The sequence below is a fragment of the Arachis hypogaea genome, chromosome 4 (assembly GCF_003086295.3).
Source record: "Arachis hypogaea cultivar Tifrunner chromosome 4, arahy.Tifrunner.gnm2.J5K5, whole genome shotgun sequence".
Taxonomy (NCBI): domain Eukaryota; kingdom Viridiplantae; phylum Streptophyta; class Magnoliopsida; order Fabales; family Fabaceae; genus Arachis; species Arachis hypogaea.
In genome coordinates, this window is record NC_092039.1 from 47,123,618 (window position 1) to 47,141,817 (window position 18,200).

General features: G+C 40.1%; 1 protein-coding gene across 1 annotated transcript; it reads left to right on the forward strand.

Annotated features, from left to right (window-relative positions):
- Window positions 1-8,924: 8,924 nt before the first annotated feature.
- Window positions 8,925-9,386, forward strand: LOC112794848 (uncharacterized). Its single transcript, XM_025836822.1, has one exon. The coding sequence runs from the start codon at window positions 8,925-8,927 to the stop codon at window positions 9,384-9,386; it is 462 nt and encodes a 153-aa protein (XP_025692607.1).
- The last annotated feature ends 8,814 nt before the right edge of the window (window positions 9,387-18,200 follow it).

The window sequence follows — 18,200 nt, forward strand, 5'->3', positions numbered from 1 at the left end:
GCCCAAAATGCCCCTTACTGGCGTTTTTTCGCCAGTAAGCTCATTTTCTCTGCTTTTTGAGCTGAATCCTTCTGTAATTCTGTGAATTCCTTCATTTTTGATATTTGCCTCTGTAAGAACTAATCATATAACCTCCTAATGACTGGGTTGCCTCCCAGCAAGCGCTTCTTTACTGTCTTTAGCTGGACTTCTACTGAGAATTACTCAAGTCTCAGTTTTGAGCATTCCTGCTCAAAATTCCCTTCAAGATAATGTTTGATTCTCTGTCCATTAACAATGAACTTTTTGTCAGAATCAATATCCTGAAGCTCAACATATCCATATGGTGACACTCCTGTAATCACATACGGACCCCTCCAACGGGATTTGAGTTTTCCTGGAAACAGTCTGAGCCTAGAGTTGAAGAGCAGAACTTTTTGTCCTGGTTGACAACTTCTTGTCATGCCATTTCTTTGCCTTTTCCTTATAAATTTTTGCATTTTCAAAGGCATTGAGTCTGAACTCCTCTAGCTCATTTAACTGGAGCAATCTTTTTTCACCAGCTAACTGTGCATCCATGTTTAGGAATCTGGTTGCCCAGTAGGCTTTATGTTCCAGTTCCACAGGCAAATGACAGGCCTTCCCATACACCAGTTGGTATGGGGAGGTTCCTATAGGAGTCTTGAATGCTGTTCTGTATGCCCACAGAGCATCATCCAAGCTCTTTGCCCAATCCTTTCTTCGGGCTATCACAGTCCGTTCCAGGATTCTCTTTAGCTCTCTGTTAGAGACTTCAGCTTGCCCATTTGTCTGTGGATGATACGGAGTTGCCACTTTGTGGCTAATTCCATATCTTACCATAGCAGAGTATAGCTGTTTATTGCAGAAATGAGTTCCCCCGTCACTGATTAGCACTCTGGGAACGCCAAACCTGCTGAAAATGTTTTTCTGGAGGAATTTCAGTACGGTCTTTGTATCATTAGTGGGTGTAGCAATTGCTTCTACCCACTTAGATACATAGTCCACTGCCACCAGAATGTAAGTGTTTGAGTATGACGGTGGGAATGGCCCCATGAAGTCAATTCCCCATACATCAAACAATTCTATCTCTAATATCCCTTGTTGAGGCATGGCATATCCATGAGGCAGGTTACCAGCTCTTTGGCAACTGTCACAGTTACGCACAAACTCTCGGGAATCTTTATAGAGAGTAGGCCAGTAGAAGCCACATTGGAGGACTTTAGTGGCTGTTCGCTCACTTCCAAAATGTCCTCCATACTGTGATCCATGGCAGTGCCATAGGATCCTTTGTGCTTCTTCTCTGGGTACACACCTGCGGATCACTCCGTCAGCACATCTCTTAAAGAGATATGGTTCATCCCAGAGGTAGTACTTGGCATCTGAAATTAATTTCTTTCTCTGCACGTAGCTGTACTCTTTGGGAATGAACCTCACGGCTTTAAAATTTGCAATATCTGCAAACCATGGAGCTTCCTGAATGGCAAATAGTTGCTCATCTGGGAAAGTCTCAGAAATCTCAGTAGAAGGGAGGGACGCCCCAGCTACTGGTTCTATTCGGGACAGATGATCAGCTACTTGGTTCTCTGTCCCTTTTCTGTCTCTTATTTCTATATCAAACTCTTGCAGAAGCAACACCCATCTGATGAGCCTGGGTTTTGAATCCTGCTTTGTGAGTAGATACTTAAGAGCAGCATGGTCAGTGTACACAACCACCTTGGATCCCACTAGATAGGATCTAAACTTGTCAATGGCATAGACCACTGCAAGTAACTCTTTTTCTGTAGTTGTGTAGTTCTTCTGTGCGTCATTTAGAACACGGCTGGCATAGTAAATGACGTGCAGAAGCTTGTTATGCCTCTGTCCCAACACTGCACCAATGGCATGGTCACTGGCATCACACATTAGTTCAAGTGGCAATGTCCAATCTGGTGCAGAGATAACTGGTGCTGTGACCAGCTTAGCTTTCAGGGTCTCAAACGCCTGCAGACACTGTGTGTCAAACACAAATGGTGTGTCAGCAGCTAACAGGTTACTCAGAGGTTTTGCGATTTTTGAAAAATCCTTTATAAACCTTCTGTAGAACCCTGCATGCCCCAGAAAGCTTCTGATTGCCTTAACATTGGCAGGTGGTGGTAATTTTTCAATTACCTCTACCTTTGCCTTATCCACCTCTATTCCCTTGCTTGAAATTTTGTGCCCAAGGACAATTCCTTCAGTCACCATAAAGTGACATTTCTCCCAGTTTAAAACCAGGTTAGTCTCTTGGCACCTTTTCAGGACAAGTGCTAGGTGATTAAGACAGGAGCTAAATGAGTCTCCATATACTGAAAAGTCATCCATGAAGACTTCCAGAAATTTCTCTACCATATCTGAAAAGATAGAGAGCATGCATCTTTGAAAGGTTGCAGGTGCATTGCACAGACCAAAAGGCATCCTCCTATAAGCAAACACGCCAGAAGGGCAAGTGAATGCTGTTTTCTCTTGGTCTTGAGGATCTACTGCAATTTGGTTGTAGCCTGAATAGCCATCCAAAAAGCAGTAATAATCATGGCCAGCTAGTCTTTCTAGCATTTGGTCTATGAATGGTAAAGGAAAATGATCCTTTCTGGTGGCTGTATTGAGCCTTCTGTAGTCAATACACATGCGCCACCCTGTGACTGTCCTTGTAGGAACCAGTTCATTTTTTTCATTATGAACCACTGTCATGCCTCCCTTTTTGGGAACAACTTGGACAGGGCTCACCCAGGGGCTATCAGAAATAGGATAAATAATCCCAGCCTCTAGTAATTTAGTGACCTCTTTCTGCACCACCTCCTTCATGGCAGGATTTAGCCTCCTCTGTGGTTGGACCACTGGTTTGGCATTATCCTCCAATAGGATCTTGTGCATGCATCTAGCTGGGCTAATACCCTTAAGATCACTTATGGACCACCCAAGAGCTGTCTTGTGTGTCCTTAGCACTTGAATCAGTGCTTCCTCTTCCTGTGAATTTAAAGCAGAGCTTATAATCACTGGAAAAGTGTCACCCTCTCCTAGAAATGCATATTTCAGGGATGGTGGTAGTGGTTTGAGTTCAGGCTTGGGAGGCTTATCCTCCTCTTGAGGAATTTTCGAAAATTCCTTTGCCTCCTCTAGTTTTTCTTGATCAGGTTGAGCATCTTTGAAGATGTCCTCAAGCTCTGATTCCAGGCTTTCAGCCATATTGATCTCTTCTACCAGAGAGTCAATAATGTCAGCGCCCATGCAGTCATTTGGTGTGTCTGGATGCTGCATGGCTTTTACAGCATTCAACTTGAACTCATCCTCATTGACCCTCAAGGTTACTTCCCCTTTTTGTACATCAATGAGAGTTCGTCCAGTTGCTAGGAAGGGTCTTCCTAGAATGAGAGTTGCACTCTTGTGCTCCTCCATTTCCAGCACCACAAAGTCAGTGGGAAAGGCGAATGGCCCAACCTTGACAATCATGTCCTCAATTATGCCTGATGGGTATTTAATGGAGCCATCAGCAAGTTGGAGGCATATCCGGGTTGGTTTGACTTCTCCAGTCAACCCAAGCTTTCTGATAGTGGATGCAGGTATTAGATTGATGCTTGCTCCAAGATCACATAGGGCTGTCTTGGTGCAGGCACCTTCTAATGTGCATGGTATCATAAAGCTTCCTGGATCTTGAAGCTTTTCTGGTAAGCTTTTTAATATGACTGCACTGCATTCTTCAGTGAGAAACACTTTTTCAGTTTCTCTCCAATCCTTCTTATGGTTTAAGATTTCTTTCATGAACTTAGCATAAGAAAGTATTTGCTCAAGTGCCTCTGCAAACGGAATCTTTATTTCAAGAGTCCTTAGATAGTCTGCAAAGCGGGCAAATTGCTTATCCTATTCCGCTTGGCGGAGTTTTTGAGGATAAGGCATCTTGGCTTTATATTCTTCAACCTTAGATGATGCAGGTTTATTCCTTACAGAAGTGGTTGAAGAAGCCTTTTTAGAGGGATTACTGTCAGCACTTTCAGGTGTCTGATCCTCCCTTGACGTCTGAACGCCAGGATTGGGTGGAAAATGGGCGTTTAACGCCAACTTTTCCCCCTTTTCTGGCGTTTGAACGCCAGAACTAGGCAGGGAATGGGCGTTTAACGCCAGCTTTCCCTCCCTCTCTGGCGTTTGAACGCCAATAACATTCCTCTCTGGGCTCTTACTGTCCTCAGAGGGATTTTGAACAGTGGTTTGGTTATCCCCTGTCAATTGTTCCTTGTTTGGCTTTTTGCTATTTTGAGCAGTGTTATTCAGTGTCTTCCCACTCCTCAGTTGAACTGCTTGGCATTCCTCTGTTATCTGTTTAGATATCTGCTGTTTTGCTTGATTCAACTGTAGTTCTATGCTCTTGTTAGCAACTTTAGTTTCATGGAGCATCTCTTTAAAGTCTGCTAACTGTTCTGTCATCAGGAGCAATTGTTGATTAAGCTCAATTATCTGTTCTTGAGGACTAGGGTCAGTGACTACTGCCATGGCTTCCTCTTTTGGAGAGAACTCATTGCTAGAGTACAAATATTGGTTTCTAGCAACAGTGTCTATAAGCTCTTGAGCTTCTTCAATTGTCTTCCTCATGTGTATAGATCCACCAGCTGAGTGGTCTAAAGACATCTGAGCTTTTTCTGTAAGCCCGTAGTAGAAAATGTCTAACTGTACCCACTCTGAAAACATTTCAGAGGGACATTTCCTTAGCATACCTCTATACCTCTCACAGGCATTATAAAGGGATTCATTATCCTCTTGTTTAAAGCCTTGGATGTCCAGTCTTAACTGTGTCATCCTTTTTGGAGGGTAAAAATGATTCAGGGATTTGTCTGACAACTGTTTCCATGTCTTTATGCTTGCTGTAGGTTGGTTATTCAACCACCTTTTAGCTTGATCTTTTACAGCAAATGGAAACAGTAATAGTCTGTAGACATCCTGATCTACCTCTTTATCATGTACTGTGTCAGCAATTTGTAAAAACTGTGCCAGAAACTCAGTAGGTTCTTCCTGTGGAAGACCGGAATACTGGCAATTTTGCTGCACTATGATAATGAGTTGAGGATTTAGTTCAAATCTGCTTGCTTTGATGGGAGGTGTACAGATGCTACTCCCATATGCAGCTGTAATGGGGTTAGCATATGACCCCAGAGTCCTTTTGGACTGATTAATCCCATTTAGGTCCATAATGGACAAAAGGGAAATGATAATGATTGCAAACAGATAAATTTTGTTGTTTTTTTTTTTGAATTAACGAAAAAATAAATTAAAATAAAAGAAAATTAAAATAAAAATTCAAAAATCAAAAAGAAAATAAGATCAAAGCAAATTGAGAACTGAATCAATTAGTTAATGAAAAAGATTTTGAAAACAGCAATTAAAAAGATATGATTGAAAAATTTTTATGAAAAAGATTTGATTTTTGAAAAGAGGAAAGAGAAAAACACAAAAGACACCAAACTTAAAATTTTTAGAAAATCAAACACACAGTTTTCGAAAATTTTTAAGGGAAAAACACAAAGAGGACACCGAACTTAGAATTTTTATAAATCAAAAAGGGACTAAGAACATGCAAAAATCGAAAATTAAAAGAAAAATAAAAGCATGCAATTGACACCAAACTTAGAATATGAAACTAGACTCAACTAAAAGACTCTAAACCAACAAAAATAAAACAGTCCTAATCTAAGCAACAAGGTAAGCCGTCAGTTGTCCAAACTCAACAATCCCCAGCAACGGCGCCAAAAACTTGGTGCACGAAATTGCAATCACACTTTTGCAATCCCGCACAACTAACCAGCAAGTGTACTGGGTCGTCCAAGTAATACCTTGCGTGAGCAAGGGTCGATCCCACAGAGATTGTCGGCTTGGAGCAAGCTATGGTTATCTTGTAAATCTTAGTCAGGATATCAGAAATTATCAGGATTGATTGTGAAAAGCAAAAGAACATGAAATGATTACTTGTTTTGCAGTAATGGAGAATAGGTTGAGGTTTGGAGATGCTCCATCTTCTGAATCTCTGCTTTCCTACTGTCTTCTTCTTCAAACACGCGAGTCTCCTTCCATGGCAAGCTGTATGTAGGGTTTCACCGTTGTCAATGGCTACCTCCCATCCTCTCAGTGAAAGCGATTGCATATGCTCTGTCACAGCATAGCGGAATTCATCTGTCGGTTCTCAATCAGGCCGGAATAGAATCCAGTGATTCTTTTGCGTCTGTCACTAACGCCCCGCCTTCAGGAGTTTGAAGCATGTCACAGTCATTCAATCATTGAATCCTACTCAGAATACCACAGACAAGGTTTAGACCTTCTGGATTCTCTTGAATGCCGCCATCAGTTCTAGCTTATACCACGAAGATTCCGGTTAAAGAACCCAAGAGATAACTACTTAATCTAAGGTAGAACGGAGGTGGTTGTCAGGCACACGTTCATAGTTGAGAATGATGATGATTGTCACGGATCATCACATTCATCCGGGTTAAGAACATGTATTATCTTAGAATGGAAGCAAGCATGATTGAATGAGAAACAGTAGTAATTGCATTAATCCATCAAGACACAGCAGAGCTCCTCACCCCCAACCATGGGGTTTAGAGACTCATGCTGTGGAAGATACACAAAGAAAGGTGTAAAGTGTCATGAGGTCATAAGGTCCTCAATACAATGTCAAAAGATCCTATTAATAGTAAACTAGTAGCCTAGGGTGTACAGAAATGAGTAAATGACGTAAAAATCCACTTCTGGGTCCACTTGGTGTGTGCTTGGGCTGAGCAATGAAGCATTTTCCTGTAGAGACCTTTTCTGGAGTTAAACGCCAGCTTTCATGCCAGTTTGGGCGTTTAACTCCAAGTTTTATGCCAGTTCCGGCGTTTAACGCTGGAATTTCTGAGGCTGATTTGCCACGCCGGTTTGGGCCATCAAATCTTGGGCAAAGTATGAACTATCATATATTGCTGGAAAGCCCAGGATGTCTACTTTCCAACGCCGTTGAGAGCGCGTCAATTGGGCTTCTGTAGCTCCAGAAAATCCGCTTTGAGTGCAGGGAGGTCAGAATCCAACAGCATCCGCAGTCCTTTTTGGTCTCGGAATCAGATTTTTGCTCAGGACCCTCAATTACAGCCAGAAAATACCTGAAATCACAGAAAAACACACAAACTCATAGTAAAGTCCAGAAAAGTGAATTTTAGCTAAAAACTAATAAAAATATACTAAAAACTAACTAGATTATACTAAAAACACACTAAAAACAATGCCAAAAAGCATACAAATTATCCGCTCATCAGTTAGGGAGCTCTGTGTAATTCAATGGATCAATATTGGTTTTTCATTCTTCTTCTTCTTTCTTTTCTTTTGATTTTGCTAGAAAGCTTCGGTCTTCATCCAATTGGATAGTTATCTTGGAAAATAAGCTATTCATAATTGGATCTCCTCTAAACCTTGGAAGAGGAATGTAGAGATCATGCTAGAAATGCTTTCTCACATCGGATTTGATTGGGGTTTGGATGGGTATCGTGACATGTAATCCTACCAACACTTTGATCTATAAATATGTGTGGTATAATCAGTGATCATACTTCATCTCTTCCCATGAGCACTTAAATTAAGAAATTGGGTAATTGTTCATGCTTAGAGAGATTAGATTGCCAAGGAATTGGGATCTAATCACTTAAGATTGCCAAGGAGATCAATGAATGCATTGATTAAGGAAGAGATGAAAATGAATTTGATCCGGAGAATTATAACATCTCCGGACCCCAATGAGCTTTCCCACTTCTGATCTATCCATTCTCTTTACATTCTGTTCTTTAATTTAATGCTTAATCCTCATTCCCTTTTAATTTCTTGCAATTTAAGTTTCTGCACCTACATTCCTGTAATTTAATTTATGTTCATTTAATTTCTTACAATTTAAGTTTCTCACCAATTTACATTCTGCAACCCCAATTAAATTCGGATTTTGTTCAACTAGAATAATTCTCCAATTAACGTTGATCAACCAACCAATCCTTGTGGGATTCGACCTCACTCCACAATGAGTTTTTACTTGACGACAATCTGGTGCACTTGCCGGTAGAACATTTATTGAGAGACAAGTTTTCATGCATTATGCCTCCAAGCTTAAAGTATGCTTACTTGGGGAGAGCTACCATCCAACATCAACAAGCCCTTATGAAGGAAGCTCATCAATGATGCCAAGCATTTTATTTGGGATGAACCATACCTCTTCAAGAAGTGTGCTGATGGAATTCAAAGAAGATGCATTTCTCATGTGGAAGGACAAAAGGTTCTTTGGCACTGCCATGGATCTACCTATGGAGGACACTTTAGTGGAGAGAGGACTGCAGCCAAGGTTTTGCAATATGGATTTTTCTGGCACACTATGTTCAACGATGTAAGAAGTTGGTTACAAGGTGCAATGAGTGTCAAAAAGTTGGCAACCTACCCAAAAAGAATGAGATTCCACAGAGGTTCATAATGGAGTTAGAGTAGCTTCATGTTTGGGGGATTGACTTCATGGGAACTTTCCACCCTCATACTCAAACAATTATATATTGGTCGCTGTGGACTATGTGTTCAAATGGGTAGAGGCCATAGCAACATCAACTAATGACAACAAAATGATGATCAATTTCTTGAGGAATAATATATTTAGCCGGTTTGGGGTTCCAAGAGCTTTTATAAGTGATGGAGGAAGTCACTTTTGCAACAAGCAACTAGAGATACTCCTCCTCAAATATGGTGTTAAGCACAAAGTAGCCACCCCATACCATCCACAAACCAATGGTCAAGCTGAAATTTCAAATAGAGAGCTTAAGAGGATCCTTGAGAAGACTATTGGGAACTCAAGGAAAGATTGGTCCAAGAAGTTGGATGATGCTTTATAGGCCTATAGAACAACTTTTAAGAAACCTATTGGCATGTCTACATACCAATTGGTGTTTGGAAAAGCTTGTCATCTACTAGTGGAACTTGAGCATAGAGCATTTTGGGCTCTAAAGATGTTAAACTTTGATATTCAAGCTGCTGGGGAAAAAAGGTGGCTGCAGCTGAATGAATTAGAAGAATTCAGAACTCAAGCCTATGAAAATGTGAAGATTTATAAGGAGAAAACAAAGAAATGGCATGATCAAAAGATATTAAGAAGGGAGTTTGTAGAAAGCCAAAAGGATCTCTTATACAACTTAAGGCTCAAATTCTTCCCAGGAAAGCTGAAATCAAGATGGTCACGGCCCTTCACAATCATCAAAGTTTCCCATTATTGTCATGTGGAGCTTATGGATGACAAAACACAGAGGACATTCACTGTAAATGGCCATAAACGTAAGCATTACTTGAGAGACTCACTGGATGAGCAAAAAGTGAACTACAACCTCAGCTGAAGAGGAAGAACCGTCAAGCTAATGACGTTAAAGTAGCGCTAGTTGGGAGGCAACCCAACATTCATATCCTTTTAGTTTACTGTTTTTAAACTTGTTCCATGTTTGTTACTCTAGTTTATTGCTTTCTAGCTTCTAGTGTCAACTGCTTACTTTGGTAGCCTTAGATTTCTTTTTAAGATTTAGAGTGTTCTTAACTTTATTTTGGAAGATCAACCTTGCATACCTTGCTATGTGATGTCTTTAATTGGGTTGAGAAACTAGCTGAAGAACTAAGTTTGGTGTGGCCACCAGCCCACTTAATTTTGGAACTTACATGACAATAATTTAATTGATCTTAAGAGTAAGCCAAAAATTAAGTTTGGTGTGGCCACCATTATGAAAAATTCCAGTCGTGCATCCAAATTGAGCCCAATCAATTGGTATCTTAATGCACCAAGTAATTTGGAGAGATAAATGAAAGGTAACTTAAATTGTCTACACATAGAGTGGAAGTGGAAGGGTATACAGAATTAAATTTCTTCCACTCCTAATATATACAATAAAGTTTAATCATGAGCACCAGTTACCAGATGCAATGAACTTAAGTTTGGTGTCCAAAAGACACACAATATAAATGGCAATTAATTAGAAGAAAATAAAGCAATCCTTTGATTACTAATGAGAATTTTGTAACTGAAATTTCAGGAAGAGGTAGGGCCCACAAAATATTGATCACTCATCAAGTAAGGGAGTCAAAGTGTACTTCACACTTTGGAACTTACAATCTGAAAAAAGCTGAACCACTTTCAAGTGGCGCTTCTCCCACGCCATGCGCCAATTCCCATTATGAAAATTCAAGTTTGCCATAAATTACATACCCTTCCAGACTCTTTTTTCCCACCTTATATATTGCACTCACCCAACCCTCCTCATCACACCATACTCATACATTCCTTCTTTCATCTGAAACCTCTACTCTCCCTTCTGTACCTTCTTGTTCTCTTTCTTGATTAGGATAATCAATTCCTAAGTTTAGTGTTGAGCAAAATCCCTTTTGCTTTACTCTATTCTCTTTCTTTCCTCTACCATCTCTTTATTCACCAGTTTCTTGCTCCACAAATGGCACCACCAATAGCCTTTGGATCAAAGAAAAGAAAGACCAAAGAAACCTCCTCTGCCTCTTCAAGCTACAATGAGCACAAGTTTCTTTCATTCTTCCACCAAAACCAGTTCTTTGGGTGGGTGAGTGAGAGGCAAATCATTCCAGAGGTTGGCTTCCAATTGGGAAGAGATGAGCATAGAGAAATCACTATTGAGATTAATAATAGGGACTGGGCAATCTTTTGCAATCCACCAAAGAATGTGGTGGTGAGCTTGGTGAGAGAATTTTATGCCAATGCTATTTTGCAGCCAGGCCAACAGCTCACTTATCTAAGTTTTGTGAGGGGAAAACAATATATTACAGCCCTGAAAATCTAGAAAGCATGTTGGAAGTGACGCGCACAAGATCCTCCTAGAGCTATAAAGAAAGAGTGAAGCAACTTGATCCCAGATTTGAAGATATTCTGAATGAAATTTGTGTTCTCAACACTGAGTGGATCAAGGACAAAGACGGGAGACCAAGCCAAATGAGGAGGAGAGATTTATGTCCTCAAGCTAGAGGATAGCTAGATTTTATGAGGAGATCCCTCAACCCTACCTTCAACAGCTCAGAGGTAACTACAGAAAGGGTAGTGCTAATCTATAGTATCATGAAGGAGAAAAATGTGAATGTGGGAAAGATGAATGCAAACAACATTCAAAGGGTGCTAACAAGCACCAAGGACAGTACAAGGCTGGCTTTTCTAAGCATTATCCAACGATTATGTGATAAGGCTAGGGTGGAAACTATCATTGACGAGACATTGCTAGTGTAAGACAAGCCAATAACTGCCAAGAAGATGGAAAAAGTGGTGGTTGTCAACCCACTACAAAGGGCCAGAGAGCATAGAGTTCATATGCAAGCACTACAAGAGCCACCACAACAAGAAGAGGCATATATCCAAGCACCGATTCCACAAGTTCAAGCATAATTTCCAGAAGAATTCAATTGGGAAGAGATACAGTAGAATATCCACCACATTCATGGAGACAACAACCAACTCATGTAGCAACAGAAGCATTGGGAACAAATGCAAGAGAGCATTCTGCAATTTCAAGGAAACATGGAGCAAATTAAGGAGCAGCAAGGGCAATTCCAATTCCATTGGGGAGAAATGTATGGTAGCCTCAACAAAATTCTGGAGCAACAAATGGTTTAACAGAGGAATCTTGCTGAATTTAGGTCCCTTTATGAGGCTAGAACCACTTCAAGAAGGCAATATGATATAAACACACAAGCGAAGCTGAATCACTTGTATAATGTGGTAGCCACCCTGAACCCCAACTTTATAACATTTATGCATGGAATGGAAGAGCTTAGTGCCAGGCAGGAAGAGATTTTGGCTAAGCACAAGGAGGATGAGAGGACTTTCGTGAAGAGGCTAGGCTTTTGGAAGCCAAAGGACACCCAAGCTGATAAGGAAAAAAAACAGATAAAGGAAAAACAACAAGATAGATAAGGGGGGTTTCTTACTAGACCTCTAACATACCTGTTCTTAGCAACCTAGGTCACCGAAAGGGGCTCCCTACTAGACCTTCAAAGAACTTCTCTTTGACAACCTAGATCAGAGGGATGAAAATTGAATCACTCAATTTTCTCCATGCAACAAGCGAAGCAAATCACTCACCTCACTTAATCACACAATAAAAACATGCATAAAGCACTAAGGAAATTTGATTCATCAAAAGTTATGTAAATTATCTCACCAAAGGTGTTTAAATAGGCACCTAACAAACTAACTAAAAGATAAGATAACTAATTTAAATCAGATTTGATCTTATTGGATTAGATCATATTTGATTTAAATTTTAAAATCCTAAAGATATGATAACTAATTTAAATCAGACTTGATCTTATTAGATTAGATCAGATTTGATTTAAATTTAAAATCCCTAAAAATACTACTAAGCAAATCAGGAGTAATTCAAATCTTTCAACAAACTCTAACAACAAAACAAACTAACTTAAATGCCTAAAAATTTGAAAATTAATAATAAATTATGCCTCTTATTGAATTTGAAAAGTATTATTGGGCTTCTTGCTGTCCTGACTTAGCCCAATGGGCTTTATGAGTTGTCGCCCTTTCAACACCACTGTTTTTGAGACGGACTCTTGGTCTTCTTGATGTCCAAGACTGGCATCGTAAAATTCTTCTAGTATTCAGATCCTTGAATATGACAAGCTTACCATTCCGTCCCTTAGCTTTAAGATGACGAAAATGCCCTCATGACCACATATCATTCTCTCCCTCTTCAAAAAGATTCATCCTCGAATCTTGCATGAGATGCTCTTCGCCCCTCCAAGGAATCCAAACCCAATCTCTAGGTTTAAATACCATTGTTTGATGGCTTTTCTCTATCCACTGAATTGTAGCTATGTCCCTCATGTGTGCAAGTTCAATCTTTCCAACCATGGTTTCACCATCTTGTCCAAAGTGTGCAATTTGTCTTTCTTCCTTTTCATTCATATTAATGCCTCCATAATTGACCAGTGAATCTACAATGCCTGGAAAATTTGATATAATAACACTAGGAATTTTGTGGTTAGATGTATGAGAAACTAAGGACTCTGTGGATTTTAATGAGACTAATGCACTCTTATCTAAGCTAGAACTTTCTAGATCTCTCTCACAAGTGTGTTTATTGAACTCAATTTCTTTTTCATTCATTGACTCCTCTCGCTCACTATTCTCATCTTTTCTCTCAAACCCCTTGCTTTCAATCAAACATGGATTCTTTTCACTCAAACACTCAATCTCTTTCTTAATTTCTTTTCTCTCATATTCTTCAAGTTGCTCACATCCCAAGGACCCAGTTGAGAAATTCTGCACTGTTAAATCTTCCAAGGACACATCACCCTCTGTAGCATACTCAACAAGTTCTTCCATCTCTGGCTTTGAAGAAGAATGAGAGATAGACGTCGAAGAATTCCTCTTGTTATGGCGAGTTATCATTTGTTGCACCTGCTCCCAATCAATGGCCAATTTGACCAAATTGTCCATGGTTATGTAACGGTAAAGTTGGACTTCATCTGCAAGTTCTTCACGTAATCCAAAGAAAAAGCGATCCTTAAGAACCTCAGGACTCCTTTTAATATTAGCCATGTCCATCAAATAGAGAAACTCCTTGTGGTACTCCATCACTGATTCTAAGCCTTGTTGTAACGTAAAATTTTTTTCCAAAAAACGCATTGTAGTATGATGATGGCACAAACTGCCTCCTCAAGATTTTCTTTATCTTCTCTCAGCTACTAATTGGGCACTTTCCGTACCGTCTTCTAGATCTTCCTAATTCAGTCCACCATATACGGGCAGCAATGGAAAAATTGGCTTGTACTAGTTGAACCTTCTTTTCTTCTGATAGGATACAATTTGCAAAAATCGATTCTACCTTCCTTTCCCATCTGAAATACGCTTCAGGATCATTCCTCCCTTTGAATGCAGGAATTTGAAACTGAGAACTCTTTTTCGCATATGAGCTTCCTTCATCATCACTATCGTAATACTCAATCATTTTTTATTATTTTTTTCCAGACACTGACTTAAAGATAGAATAATTGCAAAAACAAAATTAAAAAAAGAAATTTTTTTTTTGACTCTAACGTGAATTTACAGAAATTAAAGAGAGAAAAAAAAAGAGACTAAACAAGACCCATGGAACGTGTAGATAAATAAGAATTTACCTACGACCTGAACTAATACCAGATGATAAGGAAAAAAAACAGATAAAGGAAAAACAACAGGATAGATAAGGCGGGGTTTCCTACTAGACCTCTAAGTTACCTGTTCTTAGCAACCTAGGTCACCGGAAGGGGCTCCCTACTAGACCTTCAAAGAACTTGTCCTTGACAACCTAGATCAGAGGGATGAAAATTGAATCACTCAATTTTCTCCATGCAACAAGCGAAGCAAATCACTCACCTCACTTAATCACACAATAAAAACGTGCATAAAGCACTAAGGAAGTTTTATTCATTAAAAGTTATGTAAATTGCCTCACCAAAAGTGTTTAAATAGGCACCTAACAAAGTAACTAAAAGATAAGATAACTAATTTAAATTAGATTTGATCTTATTGGATTAGATCATATTTGATTTAAATTTTAAAATCCTAAAGATATGATAACTAATTTAAATCAGATGTGATCTTATTAGATTAGATCAGATTTGATTTAAATTTAAAATCCCTAAAAATACTACTAAGCAAATCAGGAGTAATTCAAATCTTTCAACAAACTCTAACAACAAAACAAACTAACTTAAATGCCTAAAAATTCGAAAATTAATAATAAATTATGCCTCTCATTGAATTTGAAAAGCATTATTGGGCTTCTTGCTGTCCTGACTTAGCCCAATGGGCTTTGTGAGTTGTCGCCCTTTCAGCACTACTGTTTTTGAGACAGACTCTTGGTCTTCGTGATGTCCAAGACTGGCATGGTAAAATTATTCTAGTATTCAGATCCTTGAATATGACAAGATTACCATTCCGTCCCTTAGCTCTAAGATGGCAAAAATGCTCTCCTGACCACGTATCACAAGCACAAGAAGGAGCTTCTACAAAGAAGAGTGGTGATGAGTCCTACAAGAAAAAGGATAAAGGGAAGGGACCAATGCACAGATCAAGGGAGAAGCATCATGACAAGTAAAGGTTGTTGAATCCCATTTGGAAGCTATTTTCTGAATTTATTGCTTAGTAGTTTCTTTTGATATGCTGGATGTTTGTTTTTATGAGTTTTTATGAGTTAATAGTCCTTGTATGAGTTCATAAGTTTTAGTTTTATTTTGAGGAAGAAAATGTTGATTGTTAATTTTTTACAATATCAACAAATTTAGTTTGTTTCCAAAAGGAGTTAATGATGAGTTGCTTGTAAAACAAAATTAAGGAACTACGACTTAAGTGAGCGGAATCAAAGTAAGAGATGAAGAGTAAAGTGTAAAACCATAGAATGAAGTTTGGGAAGTGAATAATTTATAATGAAACAACTAGACATAGAGGACATAACAAGTAGATGCTAAGGATGACCCTTGAATACAAATAGATCCAAGAAGTAGTAAGCATGACCCAAGGCTCTGAGCATCAACTACTAGGAAGAAATTAAAGAAACCAATGGCTCAAAGAGCCAAGATTCTAGTAGATGCTTGTGGTAAATATGTGCCAAGAAAAGAGACCTGAGCAAGTAAATTCTTAGGGGTGTCTCAACACTTGGTACCCTAAAACCAACTGGTTTGGAAGTGCTAATTGAAGGCTTACTTTAAAAGTTCGTCATGAGACAAAACATTTAGAGTCGTGGTCAATCAAGGAAACAAAAGAATAATAAAAGAAGAAAAAGAGCAATCAAAAGAAAAATAACAAACGTTACTACTTCAAGGTGACAATCAATAGAAAGGGCTCTAAAAACAGGGACATAAAGAGATCCTCAAGGGTCTAAGGGTTTCATTGTAAGATGAAAGCAAATAACCAAGCTCATGCATGATTTGATATTTAGTCTTTATCTCTAATTGTTGATTGCATCCTCTTAAGGGCCAAGTTTCAATCATTTAAAAGAATTCGCATTTATTTGCTTGAGGACAAGCAAAAATTAAGTTTGGTGTTGTGATGACTTGCATTATTTACCGCTTGTTCTCATCAAAAAGGCCCACTGAAGTGATTAATTCTCATTCATTTGATACATGTATAAGAGTTATATCACAGGTTTATAAGAATATGCCTTGAAATGAGTTCTTGCTTATTTTCAGGTGAAAAGAGTAACAAAAGAGGAAGAAAGCAAGCAAGGATGCTGGGGGTGTGAGTGGGGCATGCCACTTCAAGCAAACTTCAAGATCTATGACCAGGCATGGCATGCCATACATATGAACCAAGAAGGAGTCTTTGAAGAGTTTCAATGGGCGTGGTATGCCAAGGTCAGACGTGGCATGCTAGTTATAATTTCCAGAAGAGAATCCTTGAAGAACTACAATGGGCGTGGCGCGCCAAGGCTAGGATTGGCACGCCAGTTATCTTTTTCTAGGGAAGGATGTTGAAGGTTTATCATGGCTATGACATGCATTGCTGGACGTGGCATGCTAGTTATGATGTCCAGAGAGGGAACTCCAAGCTCAACATCAAGCGTGGCACGCCGCTGCTGGGCGTGGCACGCTAGCTCTATTCTCCAAAAGAAGGATGGCTAAGCTTCACTATAGGCGTGGCACACCACTGCTGGGCATGGCACGCCAGGCATATTTTCCAGAAGAAGGTTCTTCAAGATCAACAATGTGCGTGGCACGCCAGTGATGTTTTCCTGGAAGGGATCTTTGAAGAGTTATCAAGGGCGTGGTAGGCCAAGCTGGGTGTGCAAAACTAGTTCTATCTCCCAAGCTGGGCGTGGCACACCAGGTCAAAGGCGTGGCACACCAGTACAAAGGTCCAAAGGAGAAGGGAAGGAGCAACTTCAACGGGCGTGCCACATGGTACTAGGGGCATGGCACGCCAAGCTTATGAGCCCACACTACCATCATGGGCGTGGCATGCCAGGCCAATTTCTCAGAAGATAAGGGTAAGACCTCATTGAAGGTGTGACACTTGAGACTCTGGGTGTGGCATGCCAAGCCAACTATCAATAGGCATGTCACTTGGTGTATGGGGCGTGGCACGCTATCTAACTAGACCAAAAGGGAAAGTTTGTGCACCAACAAGGGGCGTGGCACGCCAGACCTGGGCGTGGCACACCAGGCCAACCCTCTAAAAAAGAAAATTGAAGGTTTTAATATAGGCGTGGCACACCAGGTCTGGGCGTGGCACCCTAGTTCAAATTACCAGAGAAGAGGATGAACGGCTGCACCATAGGGCGTGGCACTTGAGACTTGGGCGTGGGACGCCAAGTCAACTCACATCATGGGCGTGCAACTTGAGTTTTGGGTGTGGCACACCAAGCCAATCACCAACATGGGTGTGCCACTTGAGAGCTGGGCGTGGCACGCCAAGCCAAGCCAATGCTCTCGGCGTGGGACGCTGGTGCGTGTGTACGCAAAACCCACACAATTTTGTACAACAGCAGCAGTACCAACAAGTGCACTAGGTCGTCCAAGTAATACCTGAGCGAGTTAGGGTCAATTCCACAAGGATTGTGGCTTGAACCAAGCTATGGTTGTCTTGCAGGTCTTAGTCAGGCGGAATCAAAGGTTGTTAAGAAGTTAGCTATTAGGAATTATATGCTGGGAATAGAGTTGGGAGTTGGAGTTGCTATATTTTTCTGAAATAACTCTGATACTATTGTCTTCTTTTCTTGTGAATGATCTTCTTCTATGGTAGGCTATAAGTGATGAAAGCCATTGCACGTGGTCAATGATCTCCTCTGCTACAAGTTGAACACAACCGTGGCCAGTGGTCGTGATATTCAATCTGACGAAGGGTGAAGTGCATAGTAGTCTATTCTCTTGGCGATCCTACTCAAAACGCCACAAACAAGGTCTAATCTTCCGGATCTGAGAACGCTTCTTCATTGGAATCTAGCCTATACCACAGAGACTATAATCTCCCCGGAGATCGGCTGAACTGGTGTCTCGAGAAGTCTTCAACGAAATCGTGGATTAACCGTCTGAGAGATGTATAAACATAGCTGTTGGCTTGTGCTTTTCTTCCAGGTACTCACACGAAACCAAGTAGACGTGGGTGTTTGTTAGGCACGTTAGTCTTAATGTGATGAACAGAGCCAATATGT